The sequence below is a fragment of the Festucalex cinctus genome, chromosome 6, assembly GCF_051991245.1.
Source record: "Festucalex cinctus isolate MCC-2025b chromosome 6, RoL_Fcin_1.0, whole genome shotgun sequence".
NCBI lineage: Eukaryota > Metazoa > Chordata > Actinopteri > Syngnathiformes > Syngnathidae > Festucalex > Festucalex cinctus.
The window spans coordinates 10,328,983-10,350,183 of NC_135416.1; the positions used below are offsets into that span (position 1 = coordinate 10,328,983).

General features: G+C 38.4%; 1 protein-coding gene across 3 annotated transcripts in view; it reads right to left on the reverse strand.

Annotated features, from left to right (window-relative positions):
* mast1a (microtubule associated serine/threonine kinase 1a) overlaps window positions 1-21,201 on the reverse strand; it is a 66,643-nt gene that overhangs the window by 25,867 nt on the left and 19,575 nt on the right. For all 3 annotated transcript variants that reach the window (XM_077524409.1, XM_077524408.1, XM_077524410.1), the window contains 5 exons: window positions 8,415-8,503; window positions 7,475-7,550; window positions 7,174-7,246; window positions 4,143-4,303; window positions 1,465-1,540 (listed from right to left, as the gene is read on the reverse strand). In XM_077524409.1, the coding sequence (XP_077380535.1) occupies window positions 1,465-1,540; window positions 4,143-4,303; window positions 7,174-7,246; window positions 7,475-7,550; window positions 8,415-8,503 (475 nt within the window). The remainder of the gene's footprint in view (window positions 1-1,464; window positions 1,541-4,142; window positions 4,304-7,173; window positions 7,247-7,474; window positions 7,551-8,414; window positions 8,504-21,201) is intronic.

The window sequence follows — 21,201 nt, forward strand, 5'->3', positions numbered from 1 at the left end:
AATAATCATCTGTTATTGTCAAGTTAGATCGGGTGGTGATAAACCTCAAAAATTAACTTTAAAAACTACAATAAAACAAACTATAATAGCAGTAATCACTCGCTGCAATTTTACCGGTAGTAGTTTTCACTTGTTTCATTGAAAATGTCTATAGCAGGGGTTCACCAACCTTTTTGAATCTCACAGCTACTTCTTGGGTACTGGTTAATATAAAGGTCTAACAATTTGATACACACATCTGAAACAATAAATTTGCTAACAGTTGCAGTTATTAACATCTATATGTACTTATCTATGGCGTTTCCAATGATGTTAGCATAAAGTTAGCAGACTCTTGTTAAGAGACATTATATGGTTTAGTTGAACATTTTGGTGTATATAAATTGATAAATATGAAATGTTTGATTCACCTTTGTTGCTACTCAGTGTACGTTAACGTGGGAGTTATTCAAATGTGTGGAACATCGATGCTAATTCCGGTTAGCCTAGCAACGGGTTTTGCATTACATGTTGGTATTGAGCTTCTGGACTTGCATGGGATGAAATCATATCATTTGGTTGAACATAGTGCTGTTTAAATATACAATGTTTAATTCTCTTTTGTTTGCTTTTTTATTCAGTTTTACAGAGACTTCAAGAGGCATGCTGATAGTCCTTGACATAAGTGGAAGAGGAAACGATTCGTATCCCCCCACTATAACGCTACCTCAACCAGGGGATGATGTTAAAATATAACTATAGACTAAGTGCAATTTCTGCAGAAATTGCGTGGGAATGCTGACAGCTGAATGCTAATGAAGGAAATTGAAAGATAGATTATGTGAAAATTACAAAGTAATTAACTATTAATTACTACTACTAGTAGTAGTAGTAGTAGTAGTAGCTATTATAATGTATTTGGATATAAAAAGTCTTCACACCCATGTTCAAATGCCAAGTTTTTGTGATATATTTCAAGAAATTAAACCAAGATAAATTATTTTGAAATTATTGATGAGGCCACAACTATGTTTAACTTAAGGTAATGTGTTGTTTTGATAAACCAGACCATATCAAAATCTCATCATAAACATGTGAGAAAATGTCTTATGGTCTGATGAAACCAAGGAAAAGTTGACTAGAACAGCTGTGATTTAATTAATGACTCCAATTTAACATGAGTTTGAATACGAGTGGTTAAGAACAAAGCCCACTTATAAGAGGGTGTGCACATTTTTGCAACCGTAGCTGCTTCTTTTTAATGTACAAGTTATAGGTCACAAATAAAAAGAAAGGTTTTGGTTAAATGATTTATCTTGACCAATTATATTTTATATCACAAAAACCTGGCATTTGTAGGGTGAGTACACTTTATACTTTATAGCTACTGAACCTGTAGTTGATTTACTACATTCCAGCCATAGCAAGTAACAGTAAATGTGAGGTTTTTTTTTTAATGGAGCAACAGCTTTGTGTGCGTCTGACCTTGGGGAAGCGCTCCTTGTACACATGGTTCATCATCACTATTTCATTGTCATAGCAGGATGGCGAGCGCCCCGGGCTGAGGAGAGACAAACGAGAGCGTAAGATACATCATCCAGTGAGGAAAATCAAAGAGCGAGTAAAATATGCAGGCAAAAGCGAAATGGAACTTTTTTTTTTTTTTTCTTTCCCCCTCCACTTGAGAAAAAATAAAACATTCACAGCTTCCCGACATGTCCACTTATTATGCTAATGTGCTCCAGAAATGTACTACTGTCTTTAATTAATGGAGACTTCTTGCATAAAAAACTCTCCTCCATCACAGGCTTTGAGAGACATATGCACTGAAAGGGTGCTCAAAATATTAATTTAATCCCTTTTTTTGTCAACTATACGGACACGACAATGGCACATCAGTGGCATGAGAGAGCATATGATGATGAAAAGACGTCTTGTGGGCAAAGCAGAAAAAGCCTCACAGACTGACGTGATGTGAATAGTAACAATGAGGGATGTCAAGGTACACAATGGGGGCGCTATGGAAAAGCCGGGACACATGCTGGAGTATTATCTAGGACAGGATCTGCTGAGCGGATTAATACGCCAGCCGAGAGCTGATAAGTAGTGATGCGTCGTGTGTTGTTGAGGGATTCAGAGCGGATGCTGGGGTGTGCGAGTGGGGAGTGTGCACCTTGTAGACCTGGAATGAAAAGACGGTGTTGCTCTCTGGAGGCACCCAAAACCACAGGGTGCAAGGATGGGATACGCACAAATCACAAGAAGGATAAAAGTCTTTTTTTCTCTCTCTCTCTCTCTGTCTTGGGCCTGGTAGTTTTGTGAGCTCCTTGACGGCACCTGCGGCGTGTGTACTTCCAGCAAGACTGGTGCAATAAGTTTTTAGCTTTTCCTGTTACTCACAACTGCCATCCAATATTCACCTCTCCACATTAAAGCGGCAGATCAACAGTCAGGAAATTGGTGTCCTCCGTGTCACATTTTTCAGTGGTGCATATTTATATGTATCTAACGGATTATGTACACAATCTAGTCAATTTAGTGTTTTAATGGAGCCTGTCATGCATGCGGTATATGATGCCAGCAAAACCATCATGATCAATTTGAGTGAATTGGCATGGACACGTTGACATTCTGCGGTAATTTAACCTCCCTGATAATTAAACTATAATTAATCCCAAATTACAGTCTGTCACTCAGTGATGGTGCCATGACAGCAATGCAGCTAACTAATGTAGATAATATAATAAGATAATACTTAGTTTAAAGTAATTGTTTATATATTAGCAGACACACATTTGGAAAATGTTATCATGATTGTAATTTCAATTTCTGCTCATAATAGCACCTGTGTGCATTGAACTTTACAATGGAACCATTCAAGTGGGTTTTTGTCATGGCAATGATTTCAAAGGACAAAAATAACATCCAATCAGATTGCACGGATGACATACCTGCTCAAAGCCGTTAAGGTGCATATGAGTAGTGGTCCGCTGATGTACATGATGTACAGTGTTCCCTCGTTTTCCGCTGGGGTTAGGTTCCAAAAAATATCCGCAATAAATGAAATCTGCAAAGTAGTTAGCTTTATGTTTTACATTTATTGTAAATCTTTTAAGGCTCTAAAACCCCCACCACATTTATACACTTTTCTCATTGAGGCATTTACATTTGACATTTTTTACATTTTCTCATATTTCTCTCATGTTCAAACCTTCATAAATTTTATAAAATGGGTACACTACTTTAAAAAAAATGAATGTGAACCGCATTTATAGCGAGGGAACACTGTATTAAAATAATCTAAACTCTTTATAAAGTTTTTATTTGGAATTTCTTCTTTTGGTTCTACACAAGAAGTTCTGAGCACTCGTGCATTGTAGTAATTTATTTTGGCATATGTGAATTCACATATTTTGGGGGAGCCTATCCGTTATTCAGTGAAAACTGACCTATTCAATGTTTTTGTGCCATGTCTAACAAAAGATTTTTCTTTTGGTGCCATTCTGGGGCAAAGGAGTACTAAATAGTACTAAATTAAAAGTCTTTAATGTAACAATTTTGTATTAATAGTTTAATTTAAGATATACAGAAAGTAGACATTTTTTTACATGCATTTTTTTTTTTTACAGGTACAAATCACAACTTTTACAGATACAAATTTATACTTTTTTTTTCTACAGGTCCATTTTTTTTAACAAGTTACTTTTGCACCATATTTACCTCCATATTTAGATGGCTTTTATTGTTCTTCTTTATTCTTTATTGTGGACTTTAGAAATATTGCAATTTATAAAACTACCTTTTTCAGTTGATACAATAGACTGAAAATCATGTGATCGGCCCAAATTCTGATCACGTGATCAGATCTGGCTAATGGTAACAATAAGTGCAGACATTTCTGTAAAGGGGCAGTGCATGGGCAAATCTAATTGATAGGAGCTTCCAGAGGAATTTATATTATTTGACATTATGATCAGCTTGTACTAAAACAAACAATGAGCACTTGATCCAGCAGATAGAGCTGCAGTGAAAAAAAAAATGTTGCAATTACTGACACCTAACGGTAAGAAGTAGAAAATAATCATCACCTGTGATTTCATTTTATTTTTATTTAAATGAAATGTGACATTTTGGACGTAATTTTTCTTTGGCGGAGGTCTCACCTGAGGCTCCGAGAGCGAGGACGGACGTGCGGCGAGCGGCGGCCCCCGTCGTCGTCCGTGATACTCTCGGTGCTGCCAAAGTGCTTGGATAGGAAGTGCAGCTCATCCATGGTGGGCTGGAAGGGCAGCTGGTGCAGACGTTCCTGGGAAGAGCTGGACGACTGGAAAAGAACCAGCAGCACCCAGAAGAGAGGGAATGATTTTGTTTTATCTTTTGATTTTCTTTGCACCTTTGATGCCTGTGAAGCGGCTAATAATTGATGTGAACGAGGGGAGCAGAGAAGCAAGGAGGAGGACAGGAAAGTACACAGTGCACCATCGTGTGAGTGGGTGCAAAAACATGAACAACACAAGGTAGCAAGAGAAAGGTGAAAGCACAGAGAAAATATCAAGAAGGACAGAAGCGTAGAGCAACAAAAGGTTAAACTCTGCAAGGAATGAAACAGTCTGGCGGAATAAAAGTGGCCTGCTGCCTTTCGGAGTTGATAGCGGCTTTTTCGCCAGCTCAGCGGGGAAAACGCCAACCTGGATCAATAGCAGAGTGAATGAACACGCCTCCCAATGGGATGTCATGCTTGGCATTGACCACACAATGATTTCTGCTGGAAGGAAGCCGCTCGCAGCCACTTGGAAGCTGAAGAGTGGAATAATGGCGAGGAATGCAGGCAGTCCGGTCAAAGAAACATGCCAGAATCCACCCCATGGACATATAGAGGAAAACACTACAGGAGCCAACTCATTCAGTTCGTACGCGCCTCCATCTCTTTCATCTCTTTCACTTTTACCTTAATCTTTAAACGCTTAACTAGTGCACAGCCGACATCACAGCACTTCAGTAGAAAACAACATTTTACAACGAATACTCGGAAATCATGCAAATTTGGGTTGGTAACTTCAACCCAGCACATCCACATCACAGTTGAAAGATGTTCAAATCGACAGACTCAAACATTCTAAAAACACACGTGAGACTCCTCGAAGACTAAATTGACCACGGGTGTGTATGCAAGTGCCAGTGGTTTTTTATCCAGCAATATAGATCAGTGCTTCTGATATTGATAAAAACGTCTGGATTTTGCTGCTTAACTCATATTCCACTAATGCAATATTTACCAGAATACCATATTTAGACATGCGGGGCTGCATAGAACAGAACATATCATTGTCAAGACTTTTTTGGAGGGTTGACCTCCCGTTTAATGCCAGAGTACCCTGAAAAAATCCCCAAAAGTATGGGGAAATCATGCAAAATCCACAGGGCAACACAACAGAGATTCAAACCCTCAACCTCAGAACTGTGACGCAGACAACCCACTAACACACCGTGCTGCCTTGCTAGGAAAAAAATTTCATAATATATAATAAATGTGCAAAATATACAGCAGAACCTTCTCATATTTACCAAGAAGTGGTTGAAAGTGGCAGTTTTCAAAGAGGATTTTATTTATGCTATGCACCGCTTACTTCCCGTTTCTGAAGATTTTATGCATGCATTTAAAGAGGACGTATGACTTCTCCCCACACAGGCATGCTCGTACCTTTCATCTGCTCTGATCAATATGCAGGGACGAGGCTGCGGCTAACCAGGCGAGTAATGCCTCCAATAGGCAAGGAGGAATGAACCAGGAAGTGGAGAGGAACATGTGTAGACTGCATGATTAATGAAACCGGATCTACAGTATGAGTATTTGTTCATTTCAGCGCTACTGTGAACAACAGAAAAAGATGCAGAGGCAGAAGCGACAGAACAGTTCAAGACATTTCTGCCTAAATGATCTTGTAATCACCTCTGCGTCACCCACCCCTCCTCATTAACTATCCACGCCAGAGGGAACACAGCGAGGTGTGCGGAAATTTATAGGAACACGTTGTGACTCAAAGGCACAATTCATTTCAATTATCTCTGCTCCACTTTTCTTTTTTTTTTTTCCTTTTTCTTTTCCAAGTGATGGTGCACAGACAAATCAGGTCAATCATTTCTTGGCAACTGATGAGGTATTTTGAAGTTTTGCATGCTCTTCTGTGTCTTTGTGCGCGCACACGCCGCTCAGATGCTCGCGGGCCGTGAAATTCTTTCAAAGCGAGAAGAAACGAGCCAAACAGGCAACTTCAGAGCATGACTATATGAAATGCCTAACGACAACTGATTTCATGCATAAAATGTATACACACAAACTTCTATGAAGGAGATAAATATTCATGCACAGGATACAAAATTTGTTTACCAGATGATACAAAAATACAGTTTGGCGGAAGGAAATAGCCCCTAGCACATTCGAAGGCAGGGGTGGGAAAAATATGACCCACAGGCCAGACATGGACCGCTGAATTCTTTACATCATTATCATGAGTCCTGTCAAATTTGTTCCATTCATTTAAACATTTTTTCTATCTCAAACTAGTTAATTCAAAATGTATTTAGTCATTTGTATTACTTTGTTAGCTCAACTTAGGATAGCCACATGGTAACCTGCTAACCTAAAGATGACAAGCGCCAAAAAAAAAAAAAAATAAAAAAAAAATGGATGGATTTGTCTGAAATTCAGCCTTGGTTTTAAAAAAATGACTTCAGGTTCCAGCTTGACGGTTTGACACAAAGCATATTTTTAACTTTAATATTTTTGTATTTGCCAGAGAGCATTTTGTGATGTCATACTTGCCAAACTCAACTTTTTTTTCTTTTTGTGATACTTCACATTTATATCACTTTTCGGTCATATGTAAGGAAAAAATAAAAAACAACTAACATTTGGATTCATTCTTAATGCTAACATTATCCTATACAATTATTATAGATTTTAATATGGCAAACGTTTGAACAAATTCACGTGTTTTGAAATTACAGCAAATTCAAAGTCAAATAATGTCACACACTGGATTATGTTTGACTTTGTAAATAGTTAGTGAGCTGACATTTCTTTTGTAAAACCTCAGAACTGTGAAGCAGACATGCTAACTCGCACATCAAGCTACCTTCACATAATTTTAAACACAAATGTCAAGTATGCTCTTTAAAGACCCTCTAACTTACCGTTGAACTCGGTGTATTTGTGCCATATCCCGAGGAGGGAAGCGAAGCCAGGGACCATCGACGGCCATCAGGCCTGAAGGAGACAGAAAAGAAGCGCTAAAAATCACAACAGAAAGAAAGTAATTTTCTTTTATCAGTTTAAATAGCATAACCTACAACAACACACACGCACGCAGTAGATAAAAGACTAACCCCCATTTTGCATGTGTGTTATCACCTCCTTTTTCACTGTGCATGTGAAATTAATCCCATCAGCAATTTCACAGTTAGCCTTTCACAACAAAAAAAAAGGGATGCGAACCTTCTTGAAGAGGCGAAAGAGAAGTGGGCGGGACCACTTGGTGAGAAGTTGCGTGGGCTGTCCAATGGGCTGCTTCCTAGTGACATAAACACGACAGAAAGGAGGATTTGAGAGTTTCTGGAGGGGATCATAACCAAATAAAGCAAAACATAAGTATGCATCTCATTTGAGGGCAGTTTGTGCATACAACCAGTCACTTTTGATTTTCATATGCGACAAAAAAAAAAAAAGTTTCAGGAATTGACTTAAACCTGACTTTCTTATTTTTCCACCAAGTTTGAGTCGCCCTGCAGCATCCGAGGGAGCTGTCAGAAAACTCGCTCGTCAAATATAAAAGTCTTATTCCAAGTGCATGAATCTATCAGGGTTCATATTGGGTTGAAGCTGAGAGAAAACCTGATTTAGAATAATTTAATAGATTTCATGAGAAATCCAACAGTTCTTTGTGTCAGAGATAAGTGTAAATTTACTCTGTGGGTAACCCAAGCAATGTCCTTGTTACCTAATGGTTTCCTCAATTACTAACTGTTATAAAATTGTGACTATATGATGAATGTTTTTTTTCCCTCTACATTTTCAAGCAAAGTAAACAGACATTATGTCATCATATTAATAAACTTGATGAGGGAAGTAAGAGTTATTGTTGCCCTTGTTGCTAGTTACTGTAAGTAGAGACTGCTCATAGAATACTTAAAATATGACAAATTATTAGCCCAAATAGGTGCAAATATAAAATATGTTTGTGCCGATTTGTAAGTGTGCGAGATTGCAGTATTTAGTAATTGTAGTCTAAAAATAACATCTGAAGATTCAATGTGATAGCTTGCAACAAAGAAAACAGTATCACTGTTGTTGCCATGGCAACCTAATAAGATCACCTACTTTAGTGATACCATGAAACCTCAGCATAATGCACAACTGTATGATTTTCGATACTGACCTATGTGTCCAGGCAGCGGAGAGTGTGGCCTGGGCAGGGTGGGAGACGTACTGGTCAGGATGAGGCTTTTCCGGTTACTCGTTCTGCAGCTGGAACACAATTGCAATCAGTCAATAACCACTGTGACGCTTGTGTTTTTTGTGTTCAAATCAATTAACATGAGTATAGTGTGCTCATGTGAAAACATAACATGATGTTATTGACTTAACACATTTTATCTGCTTTTAACATTATGTACATCAAATAATGAGAGTATTGGGAAACTTTGATGTGTAATCATTCATTTCACATTTTGGTCTATGAGACAAAGGGACAACAACAAAAAACAAAAAAAACAAACAATGATTTTGCTGGCTAAAACAGCGTATTTCAGTTAGCCTGATTTGTTGAAAAACTAATCAGTAGGAACTATGTCAGGCTGTCAGCACAAGTGTACAGAGTCATGTTCACCCATCAAGCTTCCTTTGAAAAGAAGTTTGAAGGCTCTTGACAGAATATGCATTCGCTTAGCTTAGCTAGTTATCAGCTAGTGGCTAGCAGCTAGCTGCTAGCCACTAGCTGATAACGTTAGCAACAGGTACTGTATGTCAATATCAGCATAATTAGCGTTTGTTGATTAAACATTATTTTGGAATGATGTGTTGATATTGGTGGCAACAGTTTCTGACAGCAATACAAACTGGGCCCCAACTTCAGTCAGGAAGACTAGTCAAGATAGTCATTACGTCACCACACACTGCGGAGAACAACTTCAAAATATGTAAAAGTGTACCAAAGCATTGATGTCCATGAATTCTTATGCATTTATTTTGATCTACCGTATATATCTTAATAATGATTAAAACTAACTGAAATTGCTGTAATGTAAAATCCAAAACCCTGCTATGTACTCATCCAAACCTTTATTGATTAATGAATTGAGGCCCAAAGACTTTGTCCTTATCATGTATATAAATGTTGTGGTAAGGAAAAAAAAAAAAAAAAAGACTCTCTGCTCCCGATTGCACCGCTGTCTTATGCAATTTTTCACTTAGACATGCTTTGTGGCTCTGTCATTTATAAGCACATGTAACAGGGAAAGTGTCTCATTTGTTCAGTGACTCAACAGAAACATAATGTTTCATCAGCCTGCTTCCATAGTTCTTTGGAAAGTGCAATAAACCACACATTTCTTACTATATCTCAAACAAGACACAAAGTCTATCATTGTAATCTATACCCCACTGTCTGGAAGCCCTCCCACAAGTTCCCCTTCCTTATCTCTCCTTCTTTCTGAGTCTTATTTGGAGCACAGCGGGAAAGCAAAACCCCGAGCGGGCAGTACGTCTCTGTGGCTCTGGCCAAGGGAGCACGTGTTCAGACTTGCAGAACAGAGGAGCTGCATATTGAAATATTTAGGGGAAATGCATTAGCGCTAGATGGAGAGCTGGATGTGGTGTCAGTGGCTCAAAAGATGAAAGTGGAAGTGGAGGATGGAGTGATAGACAGACAAAAACATGACGCAACTTCCCCTCAGTGCTGTCCATACAAACACAATTATTTTTCATTCCACTCCATACTTCACCTTCATATCTCATAAATGGACATTTACATTTGCTGACATTGAAAGGCTGAATCACTAGAGCGCTCACCAGTCACGCTTGACTCCCTTTGTGTATTCTTTACTGCTGATTCATCAATCATCTTGTCTACAGGAGACCCACACAGGAATCAACAAGTAGTTGTGACTCATCATTACCATGTCGACATGTTGATGTCACGATGTTTAGATTTATTTTTGTCAAACCTAATACTGAGTAATGCCATCATTACGACTCCACATTTTGTGTGTCTTCCTATGTCTTCGTCAGCCACAAAACTGTTGAAGCGACGTTTACACAATGTTCCCATTGACCACAGCAGCCCCGTTTTGAGTACGGGATTGCCAAGACTTTTAAATAGTCACACCTGACAGTATGTAGTCTTTTCTTTGGCTGCTCAGTCTCGTGATACTTTGACACGCTGGGCTTGGCTGGGATGGAGGGGTGGATGGGGGGGGGGCTTGATAGAGAGAGAGAGAGAGAGAGAGAGAGAGAGAGAGAGAGAGAGAGAGAGAGAGAGAGAGAGAGAGAGAGAGAGAGAGAGAGAGAGAAAAGGACCGGATGAAGTGCGAGACAGAGAAGGAGTGAGAGAGGGAGCAAGAAAGGGCGTACAAACGAACAGACAAGTGCGAGAGAATCCCTTGACATCTTGACTCCAATAATATTGTTGCCTTTGTTTTGAATCAGAACACAAACAAATGAATGAGAAAAATAAAGAAACATTTATGCAGTTATAGGCAATATGCCTTTCTATAGTGCTGAGTCTTGCCTTTAACGCCACCATTAATTCGAGCCACAGTGGAAGCAGCCTATTGAAGGTGACACAAAACCAGCTTTGTGTGACAGTGTGTTAAAAGGTTTATGACAAACAATCCATTTAATAGGCAACGCCTAGAAGATAGAATTGAGAGTAAACACAATGTCAGTTAACAGCCCGTTTGAACAATGCGGGGCTCTACGTGCACATTTAAAACTAGACTTAAAAACCATTATTGTGATTCAATTAAAAGAAAAGACAGTATGCCTTGACATCATTCAAACAAATACAAATCTAATTAGGTTAATCAAGAACACATTTTCTTCATGTGCAATTAATTGACCGAGACGGAAGATAAGGAACAATACCGGAGGAAGGAGGAGGATGTGAGGGAAAGCGCGAAACCGTGGCAGCACATTTCAAATTGAAGCCAGAGGAGGCAAACTCTCTTATGTCTTCCCAGTGAGAAATAGAAATCATCAGGCTGAATTTCAAAATGTGATCTCATCCCGCAATGACAACACTGCGAGTGTGCTGGGACAACAAAGTCTGTGTGTGTTTGTTGCCAGCGGTACAATCCATCATAATCCATCATGTGGCCTCAGTGTGTTTGCGTGACAGAGGACGAGTGCTGTGGCCACTGGTGCTGTCAGGTAGATGGAATACGATTGATCGTGGCCAACTATGCATTGCAGCCATTGTGTGGTGCGATCGTCGGGGGCCACTGAGTCTGCATTAAAACAAGTCAAACTTGAAAAACTGGTCCTTACACAAACAAACTATACAATTAGATTAGAAAAAAAGAGGATATACTTGTATTAGAATATATGAAAAGAAAAACATTTTCCAAAGTGTTTAACTCATTCGCTCCCAGCAATTTTCACTGAAGCAATCCCCTTCACTAGCTGTTTTACTGGATTTAGACTGATTTTGCAAGGTCCACAGAATATTGTGTTCTATTGCTATAAAAACATGGATCCTGCCAAAAGAAAGATTAAAGTCTCTTCTTTAATCAGGAAAAGAAAGTATATTTCCATCTGTTTCTGTTTTGTAGCAATTAGCATTAGAATATAGATAAGGTTCATCATTATTTACAAATATATGCTGCCACCTGCTGGTCGTTTGTGTAATAACTACCATTTCTTCAACTGTTCTTTGCAGTTGAGAGGCTGCAACAAAGCCTTCTGTATGCTCTTTTATAAAAGAAAAACAAAAAACATATAAATACGTCTTTGGGACACTTAAAACATTTAAAATGGAACGTATTTATACGTTTTTGGGAGCAAATGAGTTAATTTTTTAATTTAACTCCTAATATAAATTAATCTTTCTATGCTATTCTAATTTCTTGAGAGGCACTGGTAGCATTTGAAAGAATAGTAATCAACAGTTATTAAATCAGTTAAAGCCTAAATTAATTCATCAGTTCTTTTGAAAAAATACCTCTGATTACATGACTGTCAAATATATACGAAATACATTCATATTTTTCCAAGACTGGGAACTCAGTAACAAGGGACATGGGTGTAAATGAATGAGTGAATCACAGCACAGAAACGGAAACACAAACAAACACGCAATGGTGTGAGGGCCTTAATTGTGACTCACTGCCCCAATCCATGGCAGTCAGTGGCCAGGTTAATACTCCGGCTAACGTGCGGTAGGAAGGTCAACGATTAAGTCTGCGGTAATGATTCGTGCAGAAGCTTTGACGACCAATTATCCCCCCTGCAGGCACTGAGCTGGCACGGGGCCACTGGTGTCTTCTACGTACGTGACTGTGAATGTAAAAAGGGAGGCGGGGGAAAAAACCGCACTTCTATTAACTGTGTTATATTGACCTAAAAGATTTCCAAAATATTGTATTTCCTTCAAAAGTGGAATCCCCTCTAAAATACACCTGAATTAAATTGCTGCCAGCATGATCTAGAAATTATAAACGCCTCAGCTCCAATAAAATAAACAAATAAAATACCATTTATAAAAAACATGCAGTAAGGTCACATAAGTAAAGAGAATAAAAAAAAAATTTAATTGCTTTTGTCACATTTTGCATCAAAGGAATGGTCTTATTTTTTTGAAGAACAATAATTATCAGCCAAAGTACTGCTTATTGTAATGTGAAGCAAAATGATTTTTTTTTTTTTTTTTTTTAAAGAGAGAGGTCAGAATTGTTCATTCGGCAGTCTTGCCGATTCAACACCTTATCATCATTGCTCTCTCTTTTTTGTTGTTGTTGTTGTTGTTGTCCGTATGTGCGCGTTTGTGTGCGTGCGTGTGTGTGTGTGTGTGTGCAGAGGTGTGCGCGTACGTGCGTGCGTGTGCGTACGTGTGAATTTGTGTAAATTTCTACTCATTGATTCACCTCGTGTGAATTCGAGTCGTGAAGTTCAGAAGGTCATGAGACCAGAGGAAAGGTCAAAGAAAAGAAAGCTAAATCACAGTGAAATCCAGCACAGACTAAACATCTCCTGCCATCCACATGGTTACAAAACCAGTCTTACGCCAAACCCAGAAACCTCTAAATTCCAACAAATTAAGGAGAACTCAAAAGACCAGAGGAAAAACTATAGAGAGGAAGGAGGGAAGGATTGATTAAGCAGAGTGAGATCCACAGACACCAGCACCCACTGATTCAACGAGCAGTGGGAGGGAGAGGCGAATTATGTTTGAATTTCAGTCGATGCTGGTGTGATGGATCTGGCATGCATAAGGACCGCCACCAAAGAGGTGACCGTGGCCCAGCAGAGCGAGCACTGCCCCCCCAGAATCCCCGAAGCCGCGGCAGCACCAAGTTCCCCTGGGCGGCTACCGGCCAGCAAGCCACCCCCAGGCCCCCAACCCCCCAGACGCCCCCCGACCCCTTAACTTACACCCCCAGCCACCCACACCACCCCCAAACAAGCCACCCCCCAACCCCGTTAGCATCTCGAAGCAGCACCTGTACTTATTCACTTTATTGTGAAAAAAATAAATACAAATATAGATATTTATTATTCCTCTGTAAGTTAATGCTGAGGGAAAACTTTCTAGAAATAGAAATAGAAAACGTTTTTGGTATTAGGCGAAATAAAGCAAATATAAGAACGGGTTTAAAAAAAACTAAACTTGATTTGAATCATGTCATTGTCATTTGCTTTTTTGATAACTGAAAGGGAGGGAGGATCGATAAAAACTGTATCGATAAAAAAAATTCACCAAGCCCTAATGGGCATTCATCATTCCACATTTGAAATGACTATGTTTACCTACAGACCATGTTTTTGCACTTTCAGAAGTGAAAATACTGTAAGAGGGGAACTAAAATGTAAACTGTGAGTGGACCTTAACCGACAAATTGAAAGTGGATTAACATAGGACCCTGAAAGGAAATGGAAAGAGTCAAGTCACTAAGCCGATCGTCTGCTGACTCACAGGGCACAGAGGACACTACACACTTCCTGACGGTTCAGCCATCGATCCACCCAGACACACTTCCTGTCAGGTGACGTCTCTCTCTTTCTCCTCTGTCTCTCTTTTTCTCCATTGCTGCCTGCCAGTCCCTTCTGAACCTTTTTAGAAGTGAGTGCATGTTTACAGGTTTGGGAAGTGGGGCGGAAATGAAAATCACGAAACGGTAACCCCTTAAGAGGCTCTCTTGACCATCTTGCTGGTCCCCAATCAGTCTTTATGCATAATATACAACAGCCACAGCTGTGGCTTCAATGGTGGACAATTTCCTGATGAAATCCTGTGCAGTCTATTCATCTATCTGATTGAGGATGTTCAACTGGAAACAAAAGGACTTTATAAATATTAAAATGCTAATTTTAACAATGTGTTTTTAATTGTTGCACTGCACTATTTCTTTTTTAACAACTTCAAGCAAGTTACACATTTTTAAGTATCTCCCATTATTGTAGTGGAACCACAATACATGAATCACAAATGCAGTATAGAAATAAGAGTTAAAAAAAAATAATTAAGTGACAAACCTTTCACCGGCAGTGTATATTATTGTGGGAATGGTGAAAAATTCCCACATATGTTATTGTGAATTTATTCTCCACACCTTTTTGCCGCGTAACAACTCCCACATAATACGTCCAATTTACACTGTTCAAATTTCAACTACCTTAAAAAATTCACGCCTCCCGAGGTATATATCTTCTGATTCCACCTTACTTACAGTATTTGCACAATTTAACTTGTAATATCAACTTTTCTCCATTCATTTTCAATGGGACAGACATTGAACTTTGAACTTTTTCTAAGTATCACTTTCCACGCCCACTTCCATACAGATAACTTAACACTGCTCGGTGGCAAGGTTGGTAAAGTGAATTTTCCAGTAACCAGGAGGTCATAATTTCATAATTTAGTTCTCAATTTACTTCAGAAGCATTCAACATGCATTCAAATCTTAGCATTCAGCTACTTGCATTCAGCTTTCAGCATTCCCATGCAATTTCTCCAGAAATTGCACTTAATTTATATAGCTTTTGTCTAAGGCAGATTTTTCCATCTGGCTTTCATATTAGGCCTCCTTCAAATGTGCAGGTGCGCCTTCTGGTAAATCATTATGAAGGGAATACCAGTTTGTTTACTTAGCAAGTAAAAAAAACAAAATAAAACTGACATGGAATAATCAAACACAGAAAGTGATAAATAGCAAGTTGCCAAAATTCCACGTGAACGAATAATTAAGTGTACTGGCTGACAGCAGCATCTGCATTGCATGTGTCTCTGTGTGAAACTATCAAAAGAGAAACACTGTGTGATGGTTGGGGTCAGCCTGAACACCAGTCAACAACAGATGGTGCTGTCATGGTACAAACAACAGGAGCGGAAGACGGAAAGAAGTTTCCATGTTTAATGCTGGGCTGGGCTACATCAGCGCAGCTGCTTTATTTAAGAGCGCAGCCATGCGATATACTGTACACCATCCTACTATAATTTGCATGCCAATGAGGAGCACATATAGCATGTGATGTATGCATTAGGTGCGACAAACTGTTAAGAAGTACATACACGTGTCTGGGGTCATTCTGCAGCTAAAAAATAAATAAATAAAAAATCAGGTACTATATTGTTAAAGCTCAGGCAATCAAAAAAAGTCAATCATAGCGATGTGGTGATCGTTATGGCACTTAACTTCAATAAAATAGTGGCTTTAAGCTACACAGCAATGCCCCAAAATACTTTCACTTGAGCTTTATATTAACGACAGATGTGATGAAATTTAGAATTGCTAAAACAAACACACACAGTCAGAAGGAGAAAGCTAAAGGTGCAGAGATTTACAAAGCAGGTCCAAGTGCCCAATTCCAAATTAATGAATATATCCGCAGTCTATTTCTATCTATACGTCAAATGACATTGATCTGATCCGGAACACAGTAACATATAATATAAAACATATCATAACATTATATATAATAATACAAATATTAAATGTCTTTAAAATATGTTTAAAATGTATTTTTCAAAGTACTTATTCATTAGATTTAAGTTAGTAGCATCAGATAAAGAAGGCGTGCACATTTCTAATATAACGTTTTGACATTTTGGGTTGAGTTACACTTTATTACAGTTAAAAAAAAAAAAAAGTATATTTGTACCTTGTTACTTCCAACCACAAGACTTTATACGATCAGGATATTTTATTTGATAGCTGATCGATCAGCGAGTCCTAGCCTACAAATTTGTGTGTAATTGACACCCAATGAAATACACTGGGAGATAATGAAAGTAATAAACCCCAAAAATTGTCCCAAAAATCGCTGATAAACATTCACTACACGGACAAAGGGGTGATCAAATAAAAAAAATATTTTAAAATGTTGGAATTGAAAAAAAATCCAACATGAATCTTGGATTATTAACATTTGTAGCAGAGGAAGTCCCTGGAGTGAGCAAGATTATGTTCCTGTAACATTTTATTCCGCGGAACTCATCAATGACATCATTGATCCATCAGCAAATTATGACATTGCAGCTGATTTTGCATAAAATATCTGCCAACCTAGCCGATTAGATCTGCTGTAAAGCAAGCCATAATAACAAGACTGTCATTTCACAGACAACCTGAGCACTGGTGGTGGCAATGGTGGCCATGAATCACTTTGGACAGCACGTGATAAATAGTACATCTCCTTTAGAGATGGTGTCAACAAGCAAAGCCCCTTGGAATGGGCAAGAAAATATGGACGCAGGAAGGATTCAGCCAAACAAGCAGACAGACTGAATGACTTAAAGGCTTTCGTCCTGGGTACAGTTAACCTCGGTGGGCTTCTCTTAAATGTAGGCTGAGACATCACCTGCGGCACTGCCTTTTATCCCACCTCACTCTTGTATTTTGCTAGCTCTCATTCTCTCTCCCTGGCTGTTGTTTGTTCTTTTTTTTCTTCCTTTTAGCTAAGCCTGTTTAGCGATGTGCACACAACATTATCCCACCACCATCCAGGAAAACATCCTTATTACCCTCTTTAGGGATGGCAAAGTTAGCCTGAACTGAACTGAAATATCTGAGCAGTCATAAAACGGATTCAGATGAGATTTTTTTTTTTTTTTTTTTTGCGCAGACATTGGCGGTGGCCTGGCGGTGAACCCTATTGACTGTGTTAATCCCCTTTCAAGCAGGATGACGAGACAATTTGGTCGAGCTCTGCAACGTCTTGGCAGCTATGAGACTAGCTTGGAATTTAATGCACACACACACAAAGACACACAGGATGATTCGCAATAACTGAACATTCATTGCATCTTTTCTTCAATTATTGTCAGCAAGCGAATATTTGAATTCCCTAATAAAACACTATTTAGCAGCGTGAGATGTGCAGGGCTCTCTGTTCTTCATTTTCCCTCTACCTTAATGTGCCTCGTTATTTTTTCCCCCTCTACTTTAGCCTGCTCCCTACGCTTCCATTGTTGTTTTATCTCCTCCACATTTCTGTCCCTGAAGTCCACCATCTGTCTGCCATCTTTCCATTACCTCTCTTCTCTTCTTCACGATGTGTTTACTTGAAGAGCTTAAGCAGCTGAACGGGAACAATATTTTTTTTTTTACACACTCAGTGGCCACAACTTTAGGTTCACCTAAGTACTGTATTTAAAAAACAAAAAACAAAACACTAAAATGCACTATGACTCAAATGGAGGGTAACGAAATGCCACACTTTTTAAATGTAAGTTTCATTTATTTATTTATTTATTTATTTATTGTCACTACTAAGGGAAAATGTGTCAAAACTTCATTGAAAGTTTGATAATGGAACAACCATTTTTGGTTCATGTTGGCAAAGGAGAGTTAGCCAAGTTTTTTTCTTCTTTTTATTTTTCAGCAGTCTAGATACTCAGTGGCACCATGCTGCCACCCACATGTTAATCTTGGTACTGCAGTGGTGCCTTGAGACACGAGTGACCTGGCTTTGGAGTTTTTCAGGAGATGAGCTGTAGATTGGATGATTTATTTGTTTGTTTGTTGCTTTGACTTATGAATACAATCTTGAGATATGAGCTGCAGTGACAGTTGACTCAACTAACTTCAAAACAAATGGCAATTTGCCAAATATAAGTAGTAAATAAATGAAAAACCTGGAAGAGTCGAGGCACTTTGCTGCTGAAATTTTATTGCCAATTACTAAATATTCTTGGAAAAATAAGCTATTTATTGCCACGCTCAGCTAAAGGTTACAGTCAAAGTAAACAAATAATTACACAGCATTAATGTAGAGATTGTTAACCTTTGAGAATGGATATATGAGCACAAATAGTGCAACAAAATATGTAGACAGACAATATACCAATTCTCACGGGAATATGTACCTTATCCTTAACGAAAACCAACTGCGATTATTGTTGTTTCTATAAAATATAATATTATGGAGTGATATATTTTTTAACTTTTGCATTTTTTGGGAGGCTAGGACCGATTAATGGCATTCCCATTAATTTCAATGAGGAAGGATGATTTGAGATACAAGTGTGTATGTAGGCACCACTGTAATTTATGTATGTAGTGAGCTGTGTTGTTCATTTAGAGTAACCATGCTCATCTTGTCCTAATCGTGTGGGGTCTCTCACATTTTATAAATGGGTAAGATGTAAGAAAAAAAAAAAAATCTGTGTATGTGTGTACCCTACTTTCGATTGTGCAGTTGTTTCGAATGAACTGCTCGGTTTGTGTAATGAAGAATAACAGCCCCTTTGAGATGTTTATCATTCCACGGCAAACACACAAAGCAGACCTTCTCGAGCAAAACACATCATCCATTAGAGAGGCGAGGAAATGGAAAGATAGGTGACAGATGGTGCACTTGAGGGACAGGAATGAACGTCTCGAGCAGAGGAGAGGCAACAACAATGGAGGCACAGGGAGAAGCGGGAAGGAAATAGCGAGTGGTGTCGAGGGAGAGAAAAAAGCCAGGATTGGTGCCAGGCAGACAGCACTCTCAGCACTGCACTGCCCACTGTTGGCTCTCCGCTACACAAGCACTCCCCGGACGCTGCCAATAATGCCTTTACTTCATAATGCTCACATACACACACACAAACACACAGCCAAGCATACCTTTTGCCATACCACTCAAGAGGAACAAGAATATTCAAAGCTAAGTTTTCTCGAACTACTTTGTATTTATTACCCACTTCCTTTGACCATCACAAGCACGACATGATCTTTGACCTTGAACTTTACCGCATGTCACTGAAAAAAAATGAAATCTAACCAACATTGAATATTTCAAATGAAGGCTTGTGCTGTGCATTTCACTTATAACGCACTAGTTTTAAGACAATAGAACAGTGGTCTAAAAAATCCAGCCTGAGGGGATTTTGTGGCCCGAAGGATGAACATTTTGTGGTCCTCTACTTATCTTTGCTCACCAAAAGTGTTCACATTCTGACCAACTGTTAATCTTCTGAACTGTTATTGATAAAGAGTGAGATGAATGGATTGGCTGGACATTTTTTTGTATGCGTAACCGTTTTTTTGTTGTTGTTGTTGTTGTTGTTGGTTTTTTGTGGAATGTGGCCCAGTAACTAGGGATGTAACGATACCGGCAATATCGTAATAATGCAATATTAAAACTGCCACAATATATTGTCGTCATCATGTCACGAAATTAAAAGCAGCACATCTGTTAAAAAAAAAAAGCCGTGTTGATTTCAATTTCTGCAGTTCTAGCACCCTCTGGTGGCTAGTTTTTTAGTGCATTTAATTTTCACAAGGCAGGTTTTTGCCCTTTTATGTTTAAAATCCACGTTTATGGTCATATGAACGGGACCGTAATGTGCTTGTGAACAGAGTCAATATGTGTCGGAATTATACTTTTACATATAATACTTAGAATGTTTTTATATTTTTCATTGCTGTAATGCACAAACGCCCAATGTTGTGTGTGAGTTTTTTAGTATGATCTCATTTTTTTTTTACTATATTTGTTTATTGTGATTTAATATGTGATAATTTTTTAGGGCCTCTTTTTTTCTTAACAAACACAAGCAGTAAATTAATGTTTATTACAATAAATAATACCAGATTTATTATACAAGTTTTGGAAAATACGTTTATTCATCTGTTTTCAATTAGAGTTGTTACTTACAAAACACAATCTCAAGTGTTTAATATGACGACTTGACAAAACTCCAGTATGACGTAAATGCAAGTCAGTAAGTCATAAATCCGATCACAACAAAAGAACAATTCTGCAAACACATTTGTGGTTTTATCACTTCAACTTTTTCAGATTTTATGAAACAATATTTAAACATGAACTGCACTTAATGTGTGCCCTGCGATTGGCTGGCAACCAGTCCGGGGTGTACCCCGCCTACTGCCCAGAGCCAGCTGAGATAGGCGTCAGCACCCCCCGTGACCCTTGAGGAGGAATAAGCGGTCAAGAAAATGGATGGACGGATGGAACTGCACTTAAGTAGTGAACTTATCTAGACTCTATGTAAATAAGTAAATAAATTCTTATATATATATATATATATATATATATATATATATATATATATATATATATATATATATATATATACATATATATATATACATATATATATATATATATGCACAATGAAGCAGTTATTTTCCAAATTAGCCTTTGCAATCTTATTCTACTACATTATATCCATTTAAATTGGATTAATTGCTCAGCCATAGTTCTTTATTTAAAACTCAAATGAAAATAAACAAGAATCCACACACCTATACATCTTGACTACAATGCAACCGAATTGTTGTTGTCCATATATCTGGGTTATATTTATCACACAGAGACGTGCAACTGGGCATGTCAAAACAAAAACACACACACACACCATATTGCTGGAGCTAAATGGAGACCACTGTGAGACAGCACGAGAGCTGGCAGGGACAATGGAAATATCACCCGAAAATAAAACACACACACACAGTCACAGAGTTCACGGCAGCAAGCTAAATGCTAACGAGAGCGAGGAA